Raw genomic sequence first — 22,685 nt, 5'->3', positions numbered from 1 at the left:
AGTGGCAAAAATGACTTGGCAAAGACTTTGAGATGAGGAGATTATCCCCAATTATTACAACATGTCCAACTTAACCACCTGAGTCCTCAAAAGCAGGAACCTTTGGGAAATGTAACTATGGAAGAGTGGTCAGAGAGATACAAAGCTGTTAGGTTTGAAGATGGAAGAAAGGGGCCTGAGTCAAGAAATGTCGGCAGCAATATAAACTGGGAAAGACAAGAAAATGGACTCTCCCCACTAGAAACTCCAGAAAGGAAGGCAGACTGATACTCTGAGTTTAGCCCAACAAGACGTGAGTCAGAATTCTAATTTAAAGAAACATAAGACAATAAATTAATCTTGTTTGTTATTTTGGTACTGTTACAGTAACAATAAAAAACCAATACATTACTAACAGATGACTAGTATATTAGTTACCAAACTGGTATCTAAGTGTCTCTCAAAACTCCTGCCTAGGAACTTTGGCTCATATGAAGACTATTAGTAAAGTAAAAAGGCAAGTTACGAACTAGAAGAAAAAATTCACAACACATCAAATAACTAACAAAAGGCTCACATCTAGAAAATGTGATACAAAAATCAGTAAGCAAAAGACAACCCAATTTTTAAATGAGCAAAAGACTTGCAGAGGTACACTGAAAAGATGATACCCAAAGGGCCAATAAACTTGACAAGTGTTCAGCATTATTACTCATTGGGAAATACAAATTTAAACCTCAGTGAGTATCACTACACACCAACCCAGATAAAATTAAAGACTTACAGGGGAGTTCCCGTCGTGGCGCAGTGGTTAACGAATCTGACTAGGAACCATGAGGTTGCAGGTTCGGTCCCTGCCCTTGCTCAGTTGGTTAACGATCTGGCGTTGCCGTGAGCTGTGGTGTAGCTCGGATCCTGAGTTGCTGTGGCTCTGGCGTAGGCCGGTGGCTACAGCTCCGATCCGACCCCTAGCCTGGGAACCTCCATATGCCGAGGGAGCGGCCCAAGAAATGGCATAAAGACAAAAAAAAAAAAAAAAGACTTACAGGGAGTTCCCATCGTGGCACAGTGGAAACAGATTCAACTAGGAACCAATAGGTTATGGGTTCGATCCCTGGCCTCGCCCAGCAGGTCAAGGATCTGGTGTTCCCGTGAACTGTGGTGTAGGTTGCAGACTCGGCTTGGCTTGGATCTGGCATTTCTGTGGCTCTGGCACAGGCCAGTAGCTACAGCTCCGATTAGGCCCCTAGCCTAGAAACCTCCATGTGCCGCAGGTGTGGCCCTGAAAAGACAAAAAAAGACAAAAAAAATAAAATAAAAAAAATACTTACAAGTATGGACAACAATATGGAGTAAGTGAAACTTCCAGATATTATCAGTGAGAGTGCAAAATGGCCCAATCATTTTAGAAAACTGTTGAGCAGCTTCTAATAAATTTAAGCACAGACTACCCTACGACCTAGCATTTAGACACCTGGACACACCCCCTAAAGAAATGAGGGCATTTGTCCATCAAAAGACATATGCAAGAATATCCATAGAATTTCTCCTTCATAAAAGTCTCAAAATGTTCATTAACAGGAAAATGGGCAAATGAATTGTTTTATATTCACACAATGGAGTACTACCTATCAATAAAAAAAGAATGAACTACCGATAGAAACATAGGTAAATATCAAAAAACATCACATCGAGTGAAAGAAACCATATGCCAGAGTACATACTATATGATTCCGTTTATGTAAAGTTCAAGAACATGCAAATTAATATATGGGCATACATAGAACCAGAATAACAGTTATCTTTTCAGGGATATGTTGAATGAGAAAGGGCACAAGGGAACTTTCTGGGGTGATTGAAACTTTCTACATCTTTTTCTTTTTTGTCCTTTTAGGGCCGCACCCACAGCATATGGAGGGTTCCCAGGCCAGGGGTCGAATCAGAGCTGTAGCCACTGGCCTGTGCCACATCCACAGCAATGCCAGATCCGAGCCATGTCTGCGACCTACACCACAGCTCATGGCAACACTGGATACTTAACCCACATCTTAGATTCTCCTACAGATCTGTTATAAGCATCTCTTCCTTTCATAAAATGTGTACATTTGGAATACAATACAGTTGAAAAATAAATAGGAGGACAAAGAGGGACTGAGTGGTTCCAAAGCAGCTGTAACTGGGAAGGCGAACTAAACAGAAATCAGGCTTACAAAAGAACTGGCAGTTGCTCAGGGGCATGGGATGGAAAAAAATATGAAAAAGTAATGTTTTTAACTCTTAATTTTCCTAATTCTTTCTTACTGTACTTGCTACCTTTTCTTCATAAAACTTACCATAACTGTTAGTGCATACTTCAAATTACCAAGCTATTTGACTAATGTTTGTTTCCCCTGCTAAACTCTAAACTTCAATGAACAATGGTTTGAGAACTATACCTATCATATAATCAAATTTTCAGTTAAAGGTTCTTTGAATGACTAAATTATTAGTAGATCTCGGCTCTAACCCAGGATACAATGACCGTCATTAATTACTAACACACTATTCCTAATATTCAGTATATATAAAATGATGTTTCCTTTTCAGTGCATCATACCAGGTTGTTACTTTACACTGTTATTAATGATGTTGACACTGATTACTTGGATAAGGTGGAATCGGCAAGACTTCTGTGTTGTTACCCTTCTTCCATTTGTAATTAATGAGTACTTTCCAAGGAGATATATGCAGATTGAGTACAAAATTTTTACTATTCATTGAAGACTCTTGTGTGAACAAATTATTATGATGGTTGCAAAATGCTCATTTAAAAAAAAAAAACCTATCAGAGTTCCCTGGTGGCCTAGTGATTAAGGATGCAGCGTGGCTTGGGTTCAATCCCTGGCTTGGGAACTTTTGCATGGCACAGGCACAGCCTGGAAAAAACAAAACAAAACTCTATCATTCTGTTACATTAATTAGTTGGCAATTCTACTCTTAAAAAAAAAAAAAAAGCTTTCCTCTTCGCACATCATTTATTTGTTAGCATTAGTATGAACATTTTTATACCATGTGTTATATAACCCAAGTCATTTTTCACTTGGAAGCTCAAATTTTCAGTTTGTGAAGACTTTTGTGTCAGTTTGACATTATTCTTTCATTTTTTGAGCCCTTTCTTAACTCCTAGCATGACAAAATGTTCCAGACTCATCTTGTAGTTTCCCTGCCTTACACCAGAGATCAGGCACTTATCAAAGAAGATTTAGTTCCTTTTTTAATGAGGAAAGATTTACAGTTTACTCTTGGTGTTATACATTCTATAGGTTTGGAAAACTGTACAACGACATGTATCCACCACTACAGTATCATACAGAACAGTTTCACGATCCTAAAAATCCTCTATTCTCTATCCCTAACACCTAGCAACCACTAATCTTTTCACTGTTCCCATAGTTTTGTCTTTCCCAAAATGTCATATAGTTGGAATCACACAGTATGTAGCCTTTTCAGACTGGCTTCTTTCTTTCCTTTTTCTTTTGCTTTTTAGGGCCACACTTGCGGCATATGGAAATTCCCAGACTAGGGGTCTAATTGGAGCTGCAGCTGCCAGCTTATGCCACAGTCACAGCAATTTGGGATCTGAGCCGCATCAGTGACCTACACCACAGCTCACGGCGATGCCGGATCCTTAACCCACTGAGAGAGGACAGGGATCAAACCGCATCCTCATGGATCCTGGTCGGGATCATTAACTGCTGGGCCATGAAGGGAACTTCCCAAACAGACTTCTTTCATTTAGTAATATGCATTAAGGTTCTTCCAGGTCTTTTCATGACTTGATAGCACACTTCTTTCTGACAGTGAATACTATTCTATTGTCTAGAGGCACCACAGTTTCCTAATCCATATGCCTACTGAAGGGCATCTTGGTTGCTTCCAAGTTTTAGCATTAGGAATAATGCTGTTATAAACATCTGTGAGAAGGTTTTCATATGGATGAAAATTTCCAACTTTTGGGTGAATACCAAGGAGAGTGACTGCTGGACAGTATTGTGAGAGCACATTATGTTTTGTAAGAAGTGGCTATATCTTTTTTTTTTTTTTTTTTTGCTTTTTAGGGCCACACTTGGCAGCATACAGGGTCAAATCTAACATGGACTTGGGTCTATTTATGCTTTTTTTATTATTCCACTATACTATCAGAATACCACTATTCTACTATTTTTACATAGGCATATTTTGCAGTATGTTTAAAATATAGGAGGGCTAATTCATCCTTCCAGCTCTTCTTTTTTTAAAGGTTTCCTAGACGTCTTTGCACATTTATATTTTCATGAGAATTTTATTATCAACGCGTCTAATTTAAAAACACTTTTGGGGAGTTCCCACTGTGGCGCAGTGGAAATGAATCCAACTGGTATCTACGAGGATACAGGTTCAATCCCTGGCCTCAGTCAGTGGGTCAGGGATCTACAGTGGCCGTGGTGTAGGTCATAGACTCGGCTCTGATCCTGCGTTGCTATGGCTGTGGTATAGGTCAACAACTGTAGCTCCGATTCAACCCCTAGCCTGGGAACTTCCATATGCTGCTGGTACAGCCCTAAAAGGCAAAAAAATATATACATATATTTTATATATACACTTTTGGGGGGAGTTCCCTGTTGGTCTAGTGGTTAGGACTTGGTGCTTTCACTGATGTGGCCCAGATTCAATCCCTGGTTTGGGAACTAAAATCCCCTATCAAGCTGCTGCACCGAGGCCAAAAAAAAAGACATATTGTATTTTTACTAGTATTATTTAATAAATTAACTTAGATATAAGTGACATCTTTAGGTTATATTAAGATATCCATGAACAACTTTTCATTTGTTCAAGTTTATTTCCATGGCTTTCAGAACTGTTTTATGGTTTTCATATATAGCTTTTACACATTTTCTGTTAAATTAATTCCTTGATATTTTAACTTTTTAGATGGTATTTTAAGCAGGGTTTTCTTTTCTATTATATCTAAAAGGATACTGTTTGTATATATGAAGGCTATTGTTTATTTGGGTTTTTTTTTTTGGGGGGGGGGGGAGGTCCTTTCAGGGCTGCACTCACGACATATGGAAGTTCCCGGGCTAGAGGTTGAATCAGAGCTGTAGCTGCCAGCCTACACCATAGCCACAGCAACACAGGATCAGAGCTGCATCTGCAACCTACATCACAGCTCACAGCAAAGTCGGATCCTTAACCCATTGAGTGAGGCCAGGGACTGAACCTACATCCTCATGGATCCTAATTGGGTTCATTACCGCTAAGCCACAACAGGAACTCCAGAAGGCTATTGCCTTTTATGATCATTTAAAAGCTGACCTCACTGAATAGTTTGTTTTAATAATAATTGATAATTGATTCTCTGGCTAGAGTTTTCAGGAATACCATGATAACTGTAAAAAGAGGTAGTTCTCCTTCTTTTCCAATTCTGAGTTCCTTAAGTATTTCTTCTGGTATAAATGCACTGATTTAATACCTCCAGTACTATGTTAAGTAGTAGTGGAGACAGACATATCTGTCTTGTTCCTGACATTTGTAGGAAGGCTTCTAGTGCTTCCACACTGAGTAAAATGCTGGGTTTAGGACTGAGGTATGTATATTATCATTTTAAGACGGGATTCACCAATTCCTGTTTTCTTGAGTTTTTCTTTTTAAATCAGAAATGGCTGCTGAATTTTGACAAAGGCTTTTACAGCATCTATAGAGATAATCATGTGGTTTTGCTTCTAAAATCTATTAACATAGTAAATTATATTAAGGGATCTCTTTAAAGCTGAATGATCTTGCATTCTGGGGACAAACTCTAGATGTCACAGTATTTTATTTTCCTAATGTGAGACTAGATTATGTTTAATATTTACTCCTTTTTAAAAGAAGAAAACATAATTAAATACATTTACATCTCCGGTATAAAAACACAATTCCAAAAAAAGCTTTTAAAACCAAAAGCTGTTTGTTCTTCAAGTTTAGTACAAATTCACTGATAGCAAAACCTGACCTGATTAGACATGAGGCTCTTTATAGCGATTATTTAGCCTAGTTAGTGTGAACAGTCATATGATAAGCAGCAATGTGGGTGGATATGTTCATCCACAGGGTGCTGTCCCAGGTTTTGGTGGGCTTACTATACTGTGGCAAACACAGTCTATTCAACTTTTTAGAATCAAAAAATAAGTTCAGAAATACTTCTGGTCTCAAGGATTTGGAGAAGAACTTGCTAATATATATTAGTGATATAACTGGAAGAAATTAAAAAGAAATTGAGCTCGAGGGGGTGATGGAATTATTACAAAATTGGACTGCAATGAAAGCACAGTTCTTTAAATTTACAAAAACTCATAAAACTGTACCCTCACAATGAGTGAATTTAAAGGTATGTCTCAATACTTGTTTCAAAAAAAAAAAAAAAAAATGGGAGTTGCTGTCGTGGCTCAGCAGAAACAAATCTGACTAGGATCCATGAGGACACAGGTTCAGTCCCTGGCCTCCTTCAGTGAGTTATGGATCCAGCATTGCCGTGAGCTATGGTGTGGACTGCAGATTTGCTTGAATCTGATGTTGTGTGGCTGTGGGGTAGGCTAGCAGCTACAGCTCCGATTCAACCCCTAGCCTGGGAACTTCCATATGCCATGGAAGTTTCTACTTAACAGAAACTTACTGTTTTGTTTTTATGAATATTCTATGTATACTTTAAAAGAGGGTATATTCTCTATTGTCAAAGTGTAAAAAGACAAAAGACAAAAGACAAAAGACAAAAAAAAAAGCCAACAACAATGGACAAAGGAAAAGGGTTGTATAGTCTAGTCTTTTGCATCTTTTGGCCCCTTGACTTGGCATGTTTTTGAAGTTCACACGTTTTGTTCTGTGTATCAGTAGTTCACTCCTTTTTGTTTACTAATTATTTAGGATATCTGTACTGATATTCATTCACAGTAGTAGTCCTTAATTTTCTTTTCTATGGAATTTTTATCAGGTTTAAATAACAATGTTATACGCCTCATAAAAAAATTTGGAAGCTTTCTTTCATTATCTATGCTTTGGAAAAATTTATGTAGCACTGGGACTATTTCATCTTTGAAGGCTTAGTAGAACTCTGTGAAACTAGCTGGGCCCAACACCTTGTGGAGGAATACTTTAATAAGTTATTTTATTTCTTATATAGAAATTGGTCTGTCCAAAGCTTTCCATCTTTCCTGGTGTCAATTTTGGCAAATTGTATTTTCCTAGGAAATTATCCAATTTTAAATTTATTTACATAGAAGTTTTTAATTTTTTCCACTGTTTCACTGGATACTTCCCCACCATCATTTCTTATTTTGTGTTTACATTTACTTACTTTTTTCTAAATTAGCTAGTTGTCTTTTAAAAAAAAAAACTTTTGATTCATTAATTAAACTATGTTTTTCTGTACTCTATCTAGTTAATTTCTGCTTTTATCTCTATAATTTCCCCTGCTTGAACTTTCATCTGGTTTATTTTATGGTCTTTCTTCCTGACTTTTGAGTTGAGATTTTAATTAATTTTTCACTTTTATCTTTCATAATTATTTAGTTATCTAAACCTATGGATTATTCTGATGGCTGCTTTATAAAAATTCCCATAGATTCTGATAGGCAGACTTTTTGTTGCAACTGTATTTTAGGAACTCCGTAATTTCTGTCTACACTTTCACTTTTAACCAAGAGTTAAAAGAAGATTTAAAATTTCAAAGAGGAAGAGCTTTATCTTTCTTTCTTTTCCATTTTCTTTTTTAGCTGCCCCATAGCATACAGAGTTCCTGGGCCAGGCATCAGATTTGAACTGCAACTGCAACCTATGCCACAGCTTAATCAATGCCAGATCCTTAACCCATGGTGCAAGGCCAGGGATTGAACCTGCATCCCAGTGCTGCAGAAGTGCCAACAATCCCATTGTACCACAGTGGGAACTCCAGGAAGAGCTTTTTTAGGGTTTGAATTGCTGTTAATTTTGTTGTTAATTTCTAGCATAGATGCATTGTGATAAGAACATGCTGTTTTAATATTTCTACTTAACAGAAACTTACTGTTTTGTTTTTATGAATATTCTATGTATACTTTAAAAGAGGGTATATTCTCTATTGTCAAAGTGTAAAATTTGGCATAAGTCCATAAGATCTTCTCTACCGGTTAAGCTCTTTAGGTCTTTCAGATATAGTTGATATTTTCTGTTCACGTCATCCATCTCACACTATGCCACACTTCAACTGATTGAGAGATGACATTATGTCTAAAAGGCTATAAGAGGAGTTCCCTTGTGGCACAGTGGGATAAGGACCCAGCATTGTCACTGGAGCAGCTTCGGTCACTGCTATGGCACGGGTTTGAGCTCTGGCCCAGGAATTTCCTCATGCTACAGGAGGGGCCCCAAATTTTTTATTAATGAAATCTACTATTCTTATGTTTCTATTTCTCTTTGTATCTCTTGTAGTTTCTGCCATATAATAGTGGTGTTGCATTATGTGGTAAAGAGATATTAATAACTGTTATAATTTCACTTTGAATCATAGCTTCTAACATTAAAAATACCATTTTTTCAGGACAGAAAACAGAAATAAACCCACGCAGCCATGGCCAACTAATCTATGACAAAGGAGGCAAGAATATACGATGAACAGAAGATAAATCTCTTCAATAAGTGGTGCTGGGAAAGCTGGACAGCTACATGTAAAAGAATGAAATTAGAACATTCTCTAACACCATACACAAAAATAAACTCAAAATGGATTTAAAACCTAAATGTGAGACTGTTCACTATAAAACTCCTAGAGGAAAACATAGGCAGAACACTCTGTGACATAAACTGCAGTATTATCTTTTTGGATCCACCTTCCAGAGTAATGAAAATAAAAATAAACAAATGGGACTTAATCAAACTTAAAAGCTTTTGCACAGCAAAGGAAAACATAAAACAGAAAGACAAACCACAGAACGGAAGAAAATATTTGCAAATAAAGTGACAGGCAAGAGATTAATCTCCAAAATATACAAATATCTCACGCAGCTCTCTATTTAAAAAACCACAACAATCCAATCAAAAAACGGGCAGAAGATCTAAATAGACATTTCTCCAATGAAGACAGATGGATGACCAAAAAGACATGGAAAAGATGCTTAAATTACTAATACTAGAGAAATGCACATCTAAACTACAATGAGGTATCTCCCTATACTGGTCAGAATGGCCATCATTTAAAAAGCATATAAACAATAGGAGTTCTCCTGTGCTACAAAAGAGGTAAGGATCCAGTATTGTCACTGCAGCAGCGTGGGTCACCACCATGGTGTGGGTTCAATCCCTGGGCTTGGAACTTCCATATGCTCTGGGTATTGCCCAAAAAAAGGAGGTCTACAAACAATAAATGCTAGAGAGGGTGTGGACAAAAGGGAACCCTCCTACACTGTAGATGGGAATGTAAACTGGTGCAGCCATTATGAAGAACAGTATGGAGGTTCCTTAAAAAACTGAATATAGGAGTTCCTGCTGGAGCACAGTGAGTTAAGAATCTGACTGCAGAGACTTGGGTCGCTGAGGAGGCATCAGTTCAGCTCCAGCCCAGAGCAGTGGGTTAAATGATTCACTGCTGGCACAGCTGTGATACAGTTTGCAGCTGTGGCTTGGATTCAATCCCTAGCCTGAGAACTGCTATATAGCAATATACTTCATAGATACATATCTTCATATATATGAGATGTGTATTTATTATATATTCACATATACATATACATATTCATATACATATCTCATACACATATAAAAAAAACTAAATATAGAACTACCATACAATCCAGCAATCCTACTTCTGGGCATATATCCGGAGAAAACCATAATTTGAAAAGATACATGTACCCCAGTGTTTACTGTAGCACTATTTACAATAGTCAAGCAACCTAAATGTCCTTCAAAGAGGAATGGGTAAAGAAGATGTGGTGTATACATGTACACACACACACACACACACACACACACACACACACGAATATAACTCAGCCATAAACAATAACGAAATAATGCCATCTACAGCAATACGAATGGACCTAAAGATTATCATACTAAGTGAAGTAAGTCAGAGAAAGATACATATCATGATACTGGAGTTCCCGTTGTGGCTCAGGGGAAACAAATCTGACTAGTATCCACGAGAAAGCAAGTTCAATCCCTGGCCTCACTCAGTGGGTTAAGGATCTGGTATTGCCGTGAGCTGTGGCGTAGGTCACAGACACGGCTCAGATCCAGTGTTGCTGTGGCTGTGTAGGCTGGCAGCTACAGCTCCAATTCAACCCCTAGCCTAGGAGCCTCCATATGTTGCAGGTGCAGCCCTACAAAGACTAAAAAAAAAAAAAAAAATCATGATATCACTTATACATGGAATCTAACAAAAAATGTTAAAAATGAACTCATTTACAAAACAGAAACAGGCCCACAGATTTTTGAAAGCAAACTTATGGTTACTAAAGGGGAAACATGGTGGGGAAGGATAAATTAGTAAGAGTTTGAGGATTAATGTATAAACACTATTACATAGAAAATAGATAACTAACAAGGACCTACTTACTATATAGCAAAGAACTCTACTCATTATTTTGTAATAACCTACATGTGAAAAGAGTCTGAGAAAGAATGGATCTATGTATATGTGTAGCTGACTCACTCTGCTGTACACCTGCAACTAATGTAACATTGTGAATCAACAATACTCCAATACAATTTAAAACCAAAAAACCATCCTTCTTTGTCATATTTAATGCTTTTTCAAGGGAATTCTAATTTGTATGATATCAGGATCACTACCTTGTTTTCATATTGTTTCTAACTGTTCTGAATCACTTTGTTTTAGGTGTGTCTTTTAGATATAGCATAAAGTTCAGTCTTCTTCATTCAGTAAATTTGAAAAGCTTTTTCTTTTGATTAAGCTATTTCATATTGATTGATATGACTGATGGTCTTTTTTTTCTTTCTTTCCTTTTTGGTGGCACCTGTGGCATATGGGAGTTCCTGGGCCAGGGACAGAATCTGAGCTGGAGCTACAACCTATACCACAGCTGCAGCAATGCCAGATCCTTAACCCACGGCACCGGGCCAGAGATTGGACTGGCACCTTCACAGAGACAAGCCAGATCATTAACCCACTGCACCACAGTGGGAACTCCTGAAATGACTGATGTTTAATCTCATTTCTGTTATATTCTTTTATTATAATTATTACATATATTATTTTATATTTAATTCATTTCCCTAAGTAAAATATATTTTTTTGCACCTAAAACGATTCTTCTAGTATTTAGAAAGGGGCTTTTTTGGTCTATGGGTTACTTTGTCATTATGCCTTTCATAGTACCCTGAATCCTCCACTTTTTTTTGTTACTTAACCTTTTCCTATCTGATTTGTTACTTTTAGATCATATTCTTCAATACTCAACTTATTACATAGGCATCAGTCAATGAACTTATTCTACTTTGCCTTCGCCTTCTCCCATTTAAAAAACCACATTGTGTCTACTGTACCAGACCATATAATGTCCATATACTATTCTTTGGTCCTTATCCCATCTCTATTTTGGTCTTAGATCTATAGTTAAATATGCTAAATTCTCATCATCAGACATTTTGCCCAAGTCTGCCTGTCTTCTCTTAGTTGGATAAAATCATTCTCTGGTACAATGCAGTCAGTAGAACGTTCTGTGACGAATGTGATGCTCCATACTGCACTGCCCAGTATGGTGGCCGTAAGCCACAAATGGATACTGAGCTCTGGAAACATGGCTCGTGTGACAGAGGAACTGAACATTACATTGTAATTTAAAATTAGTTAAATTTAAATTGCCACATGTGGCTAGCATCTACTGTATTAGAAGAGTACTTGCGGATTCATCAGAAAGTATTCAATGAGTACTTGCATGTTTAAAACTGTTTTTCTACAACCTAGACACCGGAAAAACAACTTAGAACATAAAATCCTTGGTTTGCACTAAAAATGCTGTTCCACTAGTTCTTTTGATGTTGCTGATGAGGTCTAGTGCCAGCCCAATTTTCTTTCTCACAGTCCCTCTCAAAGTTGACCATTCCAAGTCAGTTTTATGAGACAAAAACGAACCTTTCAATATCGAGATTCAAGTCTTCTGTTTCATCACCAAAAGTCTTCTTTCAAATTAATTTTTAAATTACAGTTTTAAATATAAGGTCTGTTTCACTGTTTTTTCCTGATTCTTCAGGGACTCCAATTACAGTTATAGTGAATTATTTTTGCCTGTCTTCCATTTCAATCACTTTTTCTTTGACCCTTTGTATTTCTTTATCTCATTTTCATTTTCTTGTTTCTCTGCCTTTCTTAAGCAGCCCTTATTAAATATTCAACACATTGTAATTCAGTCTTAATTCCTTTCCTAAGTTTAATCAATTCTAATTTTATTTCTTTCAGGGGTGAGGGAGCTATTTCTGTTATTGGTTTTTAAAACTTTTATTTACTTCTTTTGTTTGAGGTGATTTAATTCAGTTAAGAGTACTGTGCTACGGTTTCTTTCTGCTTTATAATTAACTGCAGGAGAAGAATGTCCATGAGCCAAAAGGTTTTGATTCTCATTTTGTTTTCTTACTACAGTAACTTTGTATGGATGTAAACTGATTTGGGTTGGGGGAGGTGTCTATTTTGTGGAAAGAGTAAAGGTTTGGGGTGGCTTAAAAGATTTCTAGTTCAAGGGAGTTCCTGTTGCGGCTCAATGATAAGGAACCCGAATTATATCCATGAGCGTGCGGGTTCGATCCCTGGCCTCGCTCTGTGGGTTAAGGATCCATTGCCATGGGTTATGGTGTAGGTCACAGACATGGCTCAGATTCCACGTTGCTGTGGCTGTGGTGTAGGCTGGTAGCTATCGCTCCAATTCGACCCCTAGCCTGGGAACTTCCCCTAAAACGCAAAAAGATATAATTTTTTTTTTTTTAATTTCTAGTTCAAGACTGCCCTCTTCTGTCAGAATAATAAAGGTTAGTATTCTTTTTCATATATGTTTATTTGGGGGTAGTGACTGTGTGTGTTTGTGTGCATGTGTGTACACATGCAAGTACTCATTGAATACTTTCTGATGAATCCACAAGTACTCTTCTAATATAGTAGCTGCTAGCTACATGTGGCAAATTTAAGTAATTTTAAATTAAATAAAACCCTGAGAAAATGGTTCAGTGTATTTTGTAGTTGTTTTTGTTCCAGTAGGATCTTAATTCCTACCTTTCTTCCTTCTTTCCCTACACTTACACATCTCCAAAGGATATCTTCCTCTTTCAAGTTCTTTCTTTCCCAGAGGTAATACCTTTCTAAAACTGCCACTGTAGGTCTTGCACAGTTTCAAGTCCTTTACCATGTACTTTAAAGTACTGTGTACTTTAGCCAGTACTATGATCTTAGAACACTTTCAGAAATTTTGCATTTATTGTGAGGCTTTCCCTTTCCATTGGTGTTTTGTCAGATTAAGCCCTCAAATCTCTTTCCCCCATAGTTTTTCAACTGTCCCCAAGTTTAAGACATTAAAGACAGTTGTTTTAGAATTTGGTATTTATTTTTTGTTCAAAAATTATTTGAAGTGCAAAGTATTCTTTTTCTCCTAGTAAGGCTGAAAATATGGACTAAATGTGGTTTTATTTACTTTCCTTCTTAATCTGTATGGTTTTCTAGAAGGACGAGTAGACAAATTCTAACTCAGGAGGCCAGTATAATCCTAGAGCAACCTGTAAGTCACTCTCATTTTTTTATTTTATTATTATGATTACTATGGATCATGATTTGTTGGTATCTTATAAGCATTCTTAAAATACCCCAGGAAATAAAGCAGAGGGCTACGTTTGTGGACAAGTCTTCCATTTCAAGATGAATCAAGTAACTCTGTTAAACTAGACATATGAGAAACAGATTCAGAAATTACTCTCTCAGATGCGGTGATTAATATAATTATCTAGAATCTGATATGATACACTACAATTTACAGTTGTGTCATAATTAGAAGTCCTTTCTGCCCATGTGTAAATAATATGTCATGAACTAAAACAAATTATGTTTAATTAACAAAGCTATATAAAAGAAACAAACTATAATCTACTTTTTTTTCGCTATTTTTGACTTTATGATGATAATGCAAGAACACGACAGAATGTTTTTCCCCTCTTAGGCTCTGGTAAAATTCATTCATCTCTCCACCCAACATTTATTGGGGACACCTAAACTGCCCAACAATAGGGATACAGAGATAGCTAAGACAGAGTCCTTATCTCACAGGCAAGTAAAGGAATAGGAGTAAGTTGCAGAAGGTTAGATGCAATATAATATCCTTTTGGCTTTTTTTAGGGCCACACCCATGGCATATGGAAGTTTCCAGGCTAGGAGTGGGTTTGAAGCTACAGCTGCCGGCCTACACCACAGCCACAGCAACTCGGGATCCAAGCCTCGTCTACAACGTACACTGCTGCCCACAGCAACACCAGATCCTTTGCCCACTGAGCGAGGCCACATCCTCACGGATACTAGTCGGATTTGTTTCCATCGCACCACAATGGGAACGCATCCTTTACACAAAATTTTAAAATACGTGAACCATACTTTTTTATATTTTTAAGGATACATACATAAAAATACAAAAACATGAGAAAATGATAATCAAATTCAGCATAGAGGTTAACTCTTGGAGAGTGATGAAAATAAAATCAGGCAGAGATACAAAGGGAGCTTCAACTTTATCTACAGTAGTTTACTTCTTTAAAAAAGAAAAAGATCTGAAACAAATATTATAAAGTGTTAAGATCTATAAGATACAGGGGTATATTTGTTATATTACTCCTATTCTTTTCTGTATGCCTGAGATAAGTTGTGTAATAAACAATATAAAATTGAGAAACAATTTCAGGAATAAATGAGAAAAACAGCCTGTCTGAATATTGTACATCATTTTTTAGTTGAAGTGTTATACATACCTGTGAGTGCTAAATAGGAAGCAATGTACCGCTTTTCCAGTCCATCTCTAACACTCTGAATTGCACCAAAAACCGGAGGTATAATCATAATCAGATTACTCACTGTATTCCCTATAGAAGAAAAAAAAAAAACACACAAGATGATTAATAAATAGTACTTTAAATAAAGATACACACACTTGGCCCTTAGCAAAAATTAAGTAGGTGATTTCTCAGAGAGATAATGGGAAAATATTTATAAGATGCCAAAGGAAAATAATTCTATAGTCAACAAAAAAATTCTTAAAATAATCCAAGTAAAATAAAGACAACTTCAGACAACTGAAACTAAGGATTTTCAACCAGAACTTCCACTAAAGGAAATTCTAGTTTCTCAAGGTAAAAAGGGAAAATATCTAAGAAAGAACCTCAAAAGGTACAGCAAAAAATGAGTTGGAGAAAGCACCTTACACCAACGCTACTGAAAGGTTGGTCCATGGATAACAATATGACAAGATAAAATATAGAACTGAATTAATTTTGTCTCCTGAATTGAATAGCAACAAATCAGAGTTTGCATTTTGCATATCTTCTTATAGTTTAATTTTTGTGGTAATGTTTTTAGTTCCTAGTTTCTGTTTCTAGTAAAACACAAAAGGCAGTGGATCTTGATTTGATTTTGTTCCTCTCTTTACAAAAACAAGCTGAAACAGGAACAGCAAAGAAACAATAGAAACCCCAATAGTAGAAATAAACAGTAAAGTAGGGCTTTCCTACTGGAGCCCTATTTCCTATTGGAGTTGGCTAAACTATTGATTTGGGGTAATATTTTATGCATTTATTCTAGGAATAAAGTGGCATAATACATTCAAAACAAAATGATGGGAAAGTCTGGTAGAATTAATAAATTCATGTATGCATGCTTACTGAAACCTAAGTATAGCAGTTCCTCCTCTATCCTCTGGTATTATTCACAAAATTACGTGTTTCTTACTTTTTTTTTTTCAGGGCTATACCCACGGTATATGGAAGTTCCCAGGCTAAGGGTCGAATTGGAGCTACAGCTGCCGGCCTACACCACAGTCACAGCATCTGTAACCTACACCACAGCTCATGGCAACACCAGATCCCCAAGCCACTGAGAGAGGCCTGGTATTGAACTCACATCCTCACGGATACTAGTTGGATTCGCTTCCACTGCGCCACAATGGGAAGTCCCAGTTTCTGACTTTTTTGATTTAACAATGGTTATAGTAGACAGCAGCCTTTTTAATGATTTTTATTTTTTTCCATTATAGCCAGTTTACAGTGTTCTGTCAATTTTCTACTGTACAGCCAGTCATACATACATGTATACATTCCTTTTTCTCACATTATCATGCTCCATCATAATTGGCTAGATATAGTTTCCAGTGCTATACAGCAGGATCTCATTGCTCATCCTGGGTAGCAGCTCGTTTAGCATGACTTCGCTCTTTTAAAAACGTGACAAATGAAAAAATTAAAAACTATATAAAAAAGGAGCTCCCAGGTAGACTAGTGGTTAAGGATCTGGCATTGTTACTGCTGTGCTACAGGTTTGATCCCTGGCCCAGAAACTTCCACATACTGCAGGTGTAGCCAATAAATAAATAAATAAATATAGTTTTTTAAAGTGACAAATATTCATTGTAAAAAATATAAACAGTCCAGGAAGTTCCCGTGTGACACTGTGCATTAAAGATTCAACATTGCCGTAGCTATGGCACAGGCCACAGCTGTGGCACAGGCTGCAACTGCAGTGTAGGTTTGATCCTTGGCCCAGGAATTTCCACATGCCACGGGTGCAGCCAAAAAAAAGAAAAAGAAAAAAAAATTTGAGGAGTTCCCGTTGTGGCTCAGTGGTTGGCGGATCCGACTAGGAACCATGAGGCTGCAGGTTCAATCCCTGGCCTCGCTCAGTGGGTTAAGGAACCAGTGTTGCCGTGAGCTGTGGTGTAAGTCAAAGACCTGGCTCAGATCCCATGTTGCATGTGGCTGTGGCTGTGCTGTGGATGGCGGCTACAGCTGATTCGACCCCTATCCTGGGAACCTCCATATGCTGCGGGTGCGGCCCTAGAAAAGACCAAAAAATATATATATATATTTTTTGAACAATTCAGAAAAGTGCAAAAAAATTAAATCATTAAATATCCTAACACCCAGAAATTATCACTATTAGTATTTGCTAAGATTTACATATATTGCATGGATGAATGGATGAATGAAGAAAGAAAAGACAGTTTTATAGGATATTAGACATGTTCTTTTATTAAATTATCTTAATTTAACAAAAGAAAGTAAAACTGAATGTGAAATAACTAAAATAGAGTTCTGATTTTTACATGGCAATTTTTATAGCATATGCATCCTTGCTGTAAAACAAAGAAATTCACACTCTTAAATTTCTATCCACCTCCCTTCCACTACTTACTGATTTTTATTAGTTTCTTCCTCATTGTCAAGGACTATATATTTCACGTTGTCAAGAATCTACATTTAGTTCTACACACATTTTGCATCCTTGCTGATTTTTTTAAACCTAACAGCTTTATCAGAATATAATTCACAAATCATAAAAATAACTCTTCCCATGTGTACAATTCAGTGTTTTTTTGTGTATTCAGAGTTGTGCAACCACCATCACAATCTCATTTTCAAACACTTCCATAGTCCAAAATTAAACCCCAGACCCATTATCTGTTACTTCCCAACTCTTCTCTCCAGAGTCCCTGGTGACCACCAATCTAGTTTCTGTCTCTGGACTTGGCCATCCTGGACATCTCATATAAATGGATTCATACCATATACAATCTTTTGTGTTTGTCTTTTCTCACTTAACATAAGGTCTTCAAGGTTCATCCACTCTGTAGCATGTATGCATTAAAAACTTCATTCTCTTTTGGAGTTCCCGTTGTGGCACAGAGGAAACTAATCTGACTAGGAAAGACGAGGTTGCAGGTTCGATCCCTGGCCTCGCTCAGTGGGTTAAAGATCCGGCATTGCCGTGAGCTGTGGTATAGGTCGAAGAGGTGGCTCGGATCCCACGTTGCTGCACCTGTGGCATAGGCTGGTGGCTCCAGCTCTGATTAGACCCCTAGCCTGGGAACCTCCATATGCCACAGGTGTGGCCCTAAAAAGACAAAAAAACAAAAACAAAACAAAAAAAAGAACTTCATTCTTTTTTTTTTTTTGCCAAAAAGTCCATTGTATGGATATACCACATTTTATTTATATACTTGTCAGTTGGACATCTGGGTTCTTTCCACTCTTTGGCTATTACAAATAATGTTGCTATGAACATTCATATGTAATTTTTTGTGTGTATGGATGTATTTTCAGTTCTCTTTAGAATATACCTAGGAGTGGAATTCCTGTGTCATTTCATAATTCTATGTTATCTTTGTTTTTAACTTCAGGTCTCTATTTAAATGGATACAATGTCAATCTCCAGTCTTTTTCCCCATGGCTATTCTTTCCATTTTGTCTTTTTTTTTAAGCCACGTTTTACTTGTTTAAATTTCATCATCCATCTCCATATTTTTTTTTCAAGGATATGTATGTGCTGTATTCCCTGACTTCTTGAGTGCTTGAGAATATGTCTTTTGCCTTTAATGCAAAAGATAATTTAGCCACAAAATTTTGGGGTCTATCTTTCTTTCAAAAGTTTTTAATCACTATGCTCTCATTATTCAGACTAAACATCACTATGTAGAAGTTTGAAGCTAGTGTGCACTTTCCCCTGTGGATAACTGTATGGCAAACATGCCCTACACACTACAAACATGTAGTATGAAAAGGATGGTCTTTTCAATAAAGGGTACTAGAGCAACTGGATGTTTGCAAGAGAAAAAAAATGAATCTGGACCCCAAGCTCACACTTCTTACACAAAAATAAAATCCAGATGTATTGCAGATCTAAATGTGAAAAGTAAAACAGTATAACTTTTTTCTTTTTTAAACAGCATAACTTTTAGAAGAAAACATGGGAGAACAGCTAAACAAGCTTGGAAATGGCAATAAACTTTTAAAGAGAACACAGAAAGGATTAACCACAAAGGCAAAAAGACTATAAAGTCAAGAAGAAAGAATAAAAGTTTGTTTTTTTTAAAGCTGATTTAAAGAATAATAGATATGAAACTGCTTTGTAAATAAGGGGATATATAAATGTTAGCTTATTTAAGTTTACTGGACAAAAAGAATGCATGAAAAATTATCATAAAATGAAAACTTGGGTTAAAAAAATACTACCAGTCTGGGTCCAATCAGGAAAGATAAATCAGAGGGTAATTTGAACTGAAAAAGTTTACTATAAAAAATCATTAGGTCATGCAGTGGGTTAAGAATCTGGCACTGTGACTGCTGTGGTTTGGGTTTGATCCCTGGCCCTGGAACTTCTACATGCTGTGGGGGCGGCCAAAAAAAAAAAAAATCGTTAATTATAAGAGGAAATTGCAGTAGTGAGAGATTGGCTAGTAGTAAGCAAAGCTAACTCTAGAGAATACAGAAATAGCATATGTAAGGAACAGCTACTACACCTAAGATGGAGATAGAAACTAAAAGGAAAGGTCCCAGCCAGGACTGACAGCCAGACCCTTGTGGAGGGGGCATGACCAAAGCTCATCAAACAGTAGGTAAGTTACTGGGCTGCCACCCCTGAAGAGCTCAGTGAAAATCCACCCCTAGCAGCTTGTGCTTAAACTACCTTCTAGGATGCCAGGAAAAGCTTATTACATGGAGGCAGGAGCTAGGGGCCACTAGGCGCTGCTGACTGCATGACTGCAGGAGCTGGCACTGGAGAAGCTGAGTAAGCTTCTGGATCTGAGCACTGGGGGAAGTTTCATAAACAGGGCAGAAGATGGATGAACCACTTGCACTGCAAGAGCCAGGCACTGAAGCCAAGCTGACACACCAGAACTAGGAAGGAAAATCCTTTCTTTTGCAGTGTCTCTCCAGTGCCCTCTACTGACCAAGCTGAACATGCAGCTAAGCTATTGAAGGAAACATTTAAAGGGCCCAGGCCCACTTTCACAGAGCATGCAATGAATTTGAATTTGAAGCTGAGAGGTAATAAATTAATAACTATTATCGATAACAGTTGATAACAATTATAAAACTATGTTTTCACCAATCATTACTGCACAAAACTATGTTTAGTGAGGGTTCCTGCAGCACCAAAATAAGTTTTAAGATGGTAAAGTAACGGGAGTTCCCATTGTGGCACAATGGAAACGAATCTGAATCTGACTAGAAACCATGTGGTTGTGTGTTCAGTCCCTGGCCTCGGTCAGCGGGTTAAGGATCCAGTGTTGCTGTGAGCTGTGGTGTAGCTTTCAGACGAGGCTTGGATTCCGTGTTGCTGTGGCTTTGGTATAGGCCAGCAGCTATAGCTCCGATTTAACCCCTAGCCTAGGAACCTCCATATGCTGCAAATGGGGCCCTAAAAAGACAAAAGACCAAAAAAAAAAAAAAAAAGATGGTAAAGTAATGGATTCTTTCTTCTTTTTTTCATATTTTCTACAATATGGGTATACAGTTTTTATAACTTAAAGTTAAAATATTGGTAATATAGATGAATGATAGAAAATAAAGGCTAAATTATTTCCACTACAAGTTTAACTGGACTTGGAGTGCTCCCAGAAAATTCAATTAAAACATTATTTTTCCAAAAATAAAAACTAGAGATTCATTCATATACCACACAATACTGTTCTAAAACATTAGGAAGTTCCCATTGTGGCTCAGCAGGTTACAAACCCGGCTAATACCCACGAGGATGTGGGTTTGTTTGATCCCTGGCCTCTCTCAGTGAGTTAAGGGATCCTGTGTTGTTATGAGCTATGGTGCAGATTGCAGACATGGCTCAGATCCTGCAGTGCTGTGGCTGTGGTGTAGGCTGGTGACTGTGGTGTAGGCTGGCAGCTGCAGCTCCAATTTGACCCCTAGCCTGGGAACTTCCATATGCTGTGGGAGCAGCCATAAAAAGCAAAAAAACAAAGCAAAACAAAACAAAATTTTATAGAGGGAATCCTGTTTGGATACAGAGTTAAATGATTTTTTTTTAATCTGAAAATTATAGTATTTTTATACCCACAAACACATCTTTCAATTCTTGCCCCCAAATTATAGGCAAGGCTGGTATTTCAGTAATTTCAAGACTTCTTAACAGGTAAAGCTATCTTTTACCAAGTGAAAAGAACTCAAGTACCAAAATATAGAAAAGAAGGGGGGGGGGGGTTAATGTGCCAAAGAGTAAGTCTGAAACAACTTTGAAAATATAATAGAAAGCTATTCGCCTCAGCATGACAGTAGATGGAGCCAGTATGCTCAGCCTCCTTTAAAGTGCTCCCAAATGTGGCAGAACACACAAAGCCCCGGGGCAGCTGGGTTGATAATTTAGAACTCAGTCGTATTTATAATTGTGTAACCACCACTTAAAAAAACAGAAACAATACAATCTGGGGAAGCCGAAAAAGTGATCTACACTGCTTCATTTGCCACTGTGGGGAGTCCTCACAGTCAGCAAAGAGCCAGATGAGAGAAGCAGTAACTGGTTTGAGCCTGAAAGAAACCCAGTACTTCCCACAAGGAAAGTTCATTTTGTCAAATATTTAACTACTTATGCAAATGTTCAAAAAATGTTAACTGCAGAACTTCAGAGTATTCAGAGCTAGAAAAAGACAATATCATCTAATCTCAACTTACAGCAGACAACGGGAACTCCATAGCAGCTTTTAATTAAGACAAATACCAGAATAACAACAGGAAATTAATACAGGTATGTCTTACTTTAAAAAGTGATAAATACAGAGTTCCCTTTGTGGCTCAGCGGTTAACAAATCCAACTGGGATCCATGAGGTTGTGAGTTTCATCCCTGGCCTTGCTCCGTATGTTAAAGATCCGGCGTTGCTGTGGGCTGTGGTGTAGGCTGCAGATGCGGCTCGGATCCTGCATTGCTGTGGTGTAGGCCAGCAGCTGTAGCTTCGATTCCACCCCTAGTCTGGGAACACCCATATGCTGCAGGTATGGCCCTAAAAAGAAAGAAAAAAAAGTGATAAACACAAATTCAGCTTAATTTGACAAACATTCACTAATTATTTTCTATGGGCAGAGCACTGAGTCAGGAGATGGGAAGAAAGGTTAGCAATCTTGATTCCTGTCCTGAGAAAAGATAAATATAATTTAATGGGAAAGACAAGTAAACAGCTTGTGAAGGAAAATAACTGGACCAAAGAGGATAAAAAACTTACTTGGAGGGAAAGAACCTAAGAAGGGCTTCAGTAAGGAGATAGCACTTGAGCTATGCCTTGAAAGAGGGAAAGATGAGAAGTATTTATCACTGCCAATATAAGAAGAATTCTATAAAAAAAAATATATATATAGCACCCAATTTCCTTTGGGACACATACAGTAGTTTCAAAAACATTATTTATGAACATTGATTTCTCATATCATTCTTTAAAAATATACCTTACACTTTTACTTTATTGCATGTAAGTTATAAAAAATATTTTAAAACCATATATTGTAAAAATGGAAATAATCATATTAAATTCAAGGGGATGTACATTTTAGGTTTGGGAAGAAAATCTAAATACAGAGTAATAATGAGATGAGAGAAGACTTGGGAATCCCTACCAGTTATGCTCAAGTAAACTCTAGCCTAAAAAGACTGAAGTTATAGGGGAAAGTAAAGACTCAGAGCAAAAACATGCATTAT

At 37.2% G+C, this 22,685-nt stretch overlaps 1 protein-coding gene across 1 annotated transcript in view; it reads right to left on the bottom strand.

Annotated features, from left to right (window-relative positions):
* Positions 1 to 22,685, bottom strand: part of ACER3 (alkaline ceramidase 3) — a 157,945-nt gene that overhangs the window by 87,392 nt on the left and 47,868 nt on the right. The window contains exon 2 of the mRNA XM_047752005.1: positions 14,968 to 15,078. Within this exon, the coding sequence (XP_047607961.1) occupies positions 14,968 to 15,078 (111 nt within the window). The remainder of the gene's footprint in view (positions 1 to 14,967; positions 15,079 to 22,685) is intronic.

The sequence above is a fragment of the Phacochoerus africanus genome, chromosome 11 (genome assembly GCF_016906955.1).
Source record: "Phacochoerus africanus isolate WHEZ1 chromosome 11, ROS_Pafr_v1, whole genome shotgun sequence".
NCBI classification, from domain to species: domain Eukaryota; kingdom Metazoa; phylum Chordata; class Mammalia; order Artiodactyla; family Suidae; genus Phacochoerus; species Phacochoerus africanus.
This window is presented reverse-complemented; position numbering and strand designations above follow the sequence as displayed.